The 5,991-nt window shown below is 50.4% G+C and overlaps 1 protein-coding gene and 1 pseudogene across 1 annotated transcript in view; one reads left to right on the top strand and one right to left on the bottom strand.

Moving 5' to 3' along the window:
* The window catches only part of TRIP13 (thyroid hormone receptor interactor 13), a 22,944-nt gene extending 17,086 nt beyond the window's left edge, over positions 1–5,858 (bottom strand). The window contains exons 1-2 of the mRNA XM_003802010.2: positions 5,656–5,858; positions 4,045–4,210 (exon numbers count right to left, since the gene is read on the bottom strand). Coding sequence (XP_003802058.1) covers positions 4,045–4,210; positions 5,656–5,747 — 258 coding nt within the window. The 5' untranslated portion in view covers positions 5,748–5,858. The remainder of the gene's footprint in view (positions 1–4,044; positions 4,211–5,655) is intronic.
* On the top strand, positions 642–1,824 carry LOC105888232 (annotated as a pseudogene).
* Positions 5,859–5,991: the final 133 nt, after the last annotated feature.

The following is a 5,991-nucleotide window of genomic DNA, read 5'->3' as shown; positions in this document are numbered from 1 at the left end:
CTTGAGCCCAGGAGTTGGAGGTCGCTGTGAGCTGTGATGCCACGGCACTCTACCCAGGGGGACAGCTTGAGGCTCTGTCTCCAAAAAAAAGAAAAAGAAAGAAATATATAAACAATACGTATATTAACAGAACGAAGAAAAGTCTCCTGAATCCAACCTCAGAGATGTTACAGTATATGGTATAATCACAGATTTAACCAAAGACGGAGTCCCATTCCATAGTTATCTAACTTGTGCCTTTTCCTACTTAGTATAGCTGAGAGACACTTTTGTATCAGTAGATACAAATCTATTTCATTCTTTTTAATGGCTATATCATATTTGGTATAGCTGTATGAATTTCATATATCCATTAACTAATCTGAGTGATGGACAGGTAACATATTTCAATTTGCTAGATTAACAAGATGTAATAAACATTTGCTCATACAAAAGTACTCAATTATATTAAGCTGAATTATTATAAGTAAATCTATAGGCAGAAAGAGAATGCTAAGCTTTCCCTGGGGCCTGCTGATTCTGGTTCCCCAGTGTGAGGCCCACCCCCTTCGCCCATGTCCATCACTGGTGCAGAAGCACTGCCAGCACGTCTGACAACTTGTCCTAACAAAGTCACTGACATCAGCCTGGTGGACCGGGGGCGCAAGGCCCTGGACATGGCAGAGAACAAGATGCCAGGTCTGAGGTGCACGTGAGAGACATATTTAGCCTCCAAGCCCTTGAGGGGGCGCCTGCACATGACTGCAGAGATCACCATCTTCATTGAGACCCTCATCACCCTGGGTGCTGAGGTACAGTGGTCTGGCTGCAACATCTTCTTTACCCAGGACCATGCAGCAGCTGCCACTGCCAAGACTGGAATTCCAATGTTCGCCTGGAAGGGTGAGATGGACAAGGAGTACTTGTGGTGTATCAAGCAGATGCTGTACTTTAAGGTCAAGATGATTTTGGACGATGGTGGTGACCTTACCAACCTTATCCACACCGAGTACCCGCAGTTTCTCTCAGGCATCTGCAGTATCTCTAAGGAGACCACAACTGGGGTCCACAACCTATACAAGATGATGGCCAGTGGGATCCTGAAAGTGCCCGCCATCAATGTCAATGACTCTGTCATCAAGAGCGAGTTTGACAACTTTTATGGTTGCCCAAAGTCCCTTACTGATGGCATCAAATGGGCCACAGATATGAATGCAAGCAAGGTGGCAATAGCAGGCTATGGTGATGTAGGCAAGGGCTGTGCCCAGGTTCTGAGGGGTTTTGGGGCCTGCGTCACCATCACTGAGATTGACACCATCAACACATTACAGGCTGCCATGAAGGGCTATGAAGTGACCACTATGGATGAGGGCAACATCTTTTGTCACCACCACAGGCTGTACTGACATCATTCTCAGTTGGCATTTGGCGCAAATGAAGGATGATGCTGTCTTGTGTAATACTCGACACTCTGACGTGGAGACAGATGTCAAGTGGCTTAATAAGAATGCTATGGAGAAGGTGAACATTAAGCCCCAAGTGGGCCTCTATTTGCTGAAGAATGAGCACCACATAATCCTGCTGGCTGAGGGCTGGCTGATCAACCCAGGCTGCGCCATGGGCCACCCTAGCTTTGTGATGAGTAACTCCTTAACCAACCAGGCGCTAGCAGAGATTGAACTTTGGACTCACCCAGGCAAGTACCCCATCAGGGTTCACTTCCTGCCTAAAAAGCTGGATGAGGCAGTGGCTGAAGCCCATCTGGGTAAGCTGAACGTGAAGCTGACCAAGTACCTGGGTATGCCCTGTGATGGCCCCTTCAAGCCTGATCATTACCGCTACTGAGAGACAGCCCTGCCCTGCACCTTCGGGCTGCTGTCCTTGTCCAGGCCCCATCTCACCTCCCTACCTCCCTAAGAGATGACACCAAGTCTGAGACTCCTGTGTGCCCCTACTGACTCCCTCAGGCTGTTCGTTCAGTCAATGGCCTCTGCACATCTCTCAGCTGTTTCAAGTGTGGCAGGGGACTTGAGAGGGCTCGCCTAAGGACCAGTCATGAGAGAAGGATACACCACAGGAAACCATGAGCTTGGTGGTCTTGGAACTGCTCACTTGTCAGTCCTCTAAGCTGGAAGCTGGTAGTGTACCCATGTACCTTATCCTCTAGGCTTTCACCTAGCCTATGGACCCACGTGCTTGGTTTACAGGTTAACTAGTCTATCCAACTATGACAGATGAGAATAAGCTTTATTTTTTTATTTTTTTGAGATAGGGTCTTGCTTTGTTTTGTTGGCTAGAATGCAGTGGTGAGATCATAGCTCACTTCAACCTCAGTGATTCTCTTGCTTCAGTCTCCTGAGTAGCTGAGACTATAGGCTCATGCCACCCTGTGCAGTTGATTATTTTTTTTAAAGATGGGGTCTCACTCTTGCTCAGGCTGGTCTCCAATTCCTGGCCTTAAGTGATCCTCCTGCTTCAGTCTCCCAAAGTGTTAGGATTATGGGCGTGAGCCACCACACCCAATCTGAGAAGGAGCTTTATTGAAAGATGAGGAGGATCCAGTGGGAGTTTGAATGTTGCTGAGAGCTTGGCTTTCTCTTAACCGTCATAACAACAAGGTTAGTATTTTCAGTCCCGATTTTATAGAGGTTAGACTACTAAGGGACAACCAAGAAAAGACAAATGACAGCAGAGGTTGGCAGGGGCCAGAAAAATAAAAGCGGACACAAAACTGCCACTACTTTGTAACATGGTGGTTCCTTTCACAAACTTGGGTCAAAAACAGATTGATTTGGCTTATAATGTTACAAGAAACCACCAAGGTGGGTAAATAAAAATTCTGGTGCCTAAAAAAGTAAATAAGTAAATAAAAATAAACTTTCCCTGGGCAGCCCCAACACCCTAGTTAGGCTGCGCTAATCTGTCCTTCCACAGAATGCCAGGAAGGCTTCTCCTCAAACTGGCCAAACCACCAAGCCAGCTCTGACTGTCACAAACACAAGTCCAAATGTACAAATGTGGAGGTCTGCCTCATGAGCAGAACTTACTATCAACTTCTTCAAATTTGATTCTTTATAAGACAGGAATTGCACAGGTGTAAGTCATATGTCTTCCTCACAATACATTTCAGGTTATTTTTTTGTTTGTTTTGTTTTATTTTTTGTGTAAAGATGGAGGTCTTGCTATGTTGTCCAGACTGGTCTCAAACTCCTAGCTTCCCAAAGTGCTGGAATTACAGGTGTGAGGCCCATGGTTGTGAGGCCCTTGGGTGTTTTTTTTTTTTTTTTAGGAGACAGAGTCTCACTTTATTGCCCATGGTAGCGTGCCATGGCGTCACAGCTTACAGTAACCTTGACCTCCTGGACTTAGGTGATTCGCTTGCCTCAGTCTCCAGAGTAGCTGGGACCACAGGTGCCTGCCACAACGCCCAGCTATTTTTTTGTTGCAGTTTGGCCAGAGCTGGGTTTGAACCCGCCACCTTCAGTATATGAGGCCAGCGCCCTACTCACTGAGCCACAGGTGCTGCTCTACCTTGGGTGTTTTTAAACTGGTGCTAGGACTGCCCCAGGACATTCATGCCCTCACACAATGCTCTAAACTCCCACATGTGAGCTTAGTAAGGTGAGAGTGAGGCAGTCCAGAGTGGACAAGATGAAGAGCATCTATTAGATAAGCCTGACTCTGCAGCCCCAACGCCCCACCTCCTAAGGTCCAAACACACATCAAACACTTCATGAACATTTGCTGACCGAAAAACTAGAGACAAGGTGCACAGCCTCGTCAGTGCAGGCCACTGTTCTGCAGGACTGTGCTTTGGTTCTTGGGCTCCAGCCTGTCCTCCCACTGTACAGAGAGCAGGTACAATGATGCAAATCCTGACGATAGGGCCATTCCTTCTACTAGGGCCTGGCTCCTGACAGACACCATAGGCTGCCTACTCCACAAACCAATACACATGTGAACCAGTTTCTGACAATATGCTATCAAAATAGAAAAGATATTCATGATCCTGACATCATATTCAGCAAAATATTAAGTATTACTTGGCCCTAACTAGTAACTTACCTGTGGGTCTTTAACTTTTAATTCTGTGTCAACAACAGACACGGACTGTACATTTCTTGTCAGAAAAGGTTCATCGAACTCAGTCCATGTGTAATCACCAAACACTATATTGTGTCTGTTGAGCAGCTTCTTAACATTCAGCTTTATGTCCTCCTTTTTTGCAGTACTAAAAGCAAAATAAAATACACATAAACACCTGCAACTAAAAAGCAAAATTTTAAAATTAAGTGCTTTTTCACAAACTCAGACCACACCTAAGAGTGCAGTAGTTAAGAGGATGGAAATGGAGGCGGCCTGCTGCGATTGGCACCATGGCTACCCTTGTTGGTGGCTCCTCCACCAGCTGGGCAGCCTGCTCCTTGGCTCCCAACTGGACGCAGTGAGTAGCAGTAAGAGCTCTTGCTACACAGGGCTACTAAATAAAGATGGGGCAACACACTCAGGTGTTTAGGGCAACACCCGGCACACAGCCAGCACCTGACAAATGTTGGCTGTCATACTGTCAAGGAAAGGATGAGACTGCACAGGGTAGCATCGGGCCTGGAGTTGGATCGTAAGGAGCCTCTAAGACTTGAGCCTCATGCTAACAAAATGTCATGGGGCAAGGCTGGCACCTAGGGCTCCCTTCAGCCCCACTCACTGCTGTCCTGATACTCCCCTTCCTACGCCAGCGTAGTTCTGAGGTCACACTTTTGCGCCTCCCCATGCACTATCCCAGCTCACTAGGCTGAGCAATCACAGGCACCTTACAGATTTTCGTAGTCGGCCTCCCTGTGAGCCCCCTGTACTGGCTCCTCAGACCCAGGCATGTGATTCATGGTTGCTCTGCAATCCCTCCAGCACCCTCCAAGGCAGCAACCCCAATGTGTAGTTTGATTGTGAGTGGAAGTCCCTGAACCCTGGTGCCATCATGTGTGACTGTAAGCTCCGGTGTGGCTATGCCTGGGTGTATCTGTGCCCAGGTCCAGTCGTATGTGGTGTACCCTGTGTGCAGGAGTCTCTGAGCTCTGAGACGGCTGTACAGGTGGGCTGCAGCAGTGGCTGCCACCACATGCCCAGCGAGGGGTACAGCCCACAGGCCCCATAGGAGCCACACCATGACCCAGCTCAAGGTCACAAATGAGTGGGATTTGCTTTCAATAGTAAAAAATACCCCAAACTTCAGGATCAGGAGAAAATTAACGGGCCTGAGAACTGCGGGCTCCAAGTGTAATATCTTGGTTCCCAGCTTGGGATTTCCCCCGTACCTGGGACCAGAGCCTAGAGTGGACTCTGTAATTCTGCCTTCTCCCACCCAGCTCCAGGCTCTATCCCACTAGGGTCCTGCCCAGGTAATGCCCGGCGGAGCGGGCCAAGTCTATGTGCTCGGCTAGGGGAACCTCCGCAGGCTGGGCTAGGTCAGCTGGGGTCGGCCTGGTCAGTCCTGGTCAACCAACGTCAGGTCGGGTCTGGCCAGGTCAGTCCGGGTCAGCCCGCGTCGGGTTGGGTAGACTCGGGTCAGTTCGGGTAAGGCCACACGGAACCGGGCAACGGCATCAGTTCAGGTCAGTTGCGAGCGGGTTGGGAAGGTCACAAGGGACTGGGCGGGGGGAGTCTGGCCGGGTCGCTCACCTGCCGCCCCGCTGGAGCACCTCCACGTGGACCGTCGGCCCGTCGGCCACGCAGGGCAGCGCCTGCTTCAGGTCACCCACGGCCTCGTCCATGGCGCCGCCGGGAGCCGCGAGCACCAAGCCAGAGTGTGGCCGCCGCCGCCTCGCGCCCCGCGCTGAAGCCACCGCCACCACAGCCTCGGCCGCCAGCCCCACCCGGTCTTCGAATCTACCGCGCGCGGCGCTCCGCCCCCTGACCCGGAAGCGCTCGTCACCCTCTGGGCCACATCCGGGCGCGGCACCGCCCCAGCCTGCTTCGGGCGCTGCCTGGCGGCCGTGGCGACGTCGGCTCGGCCGG

Source organism: Otolemur garnettii, unplaced genomic scaffold, assembly GCF_000181295.1.
Source record: "Otolemur garnettii isolate 467f Iridium unplaced genomic scaffold, OtoGar3 scaffold00226, whole genome shotgun sequence".
In the NCBI taxonomy this organism is placed as follows: Eukaryota; Metazoa; Chordata; class Mammalia; order Primates; family Galagidae; genus Otolemur; species Otolemur garnettii.
This window is presented reverse-complemented; position numbering and strand designations above follow the sequence as displayed.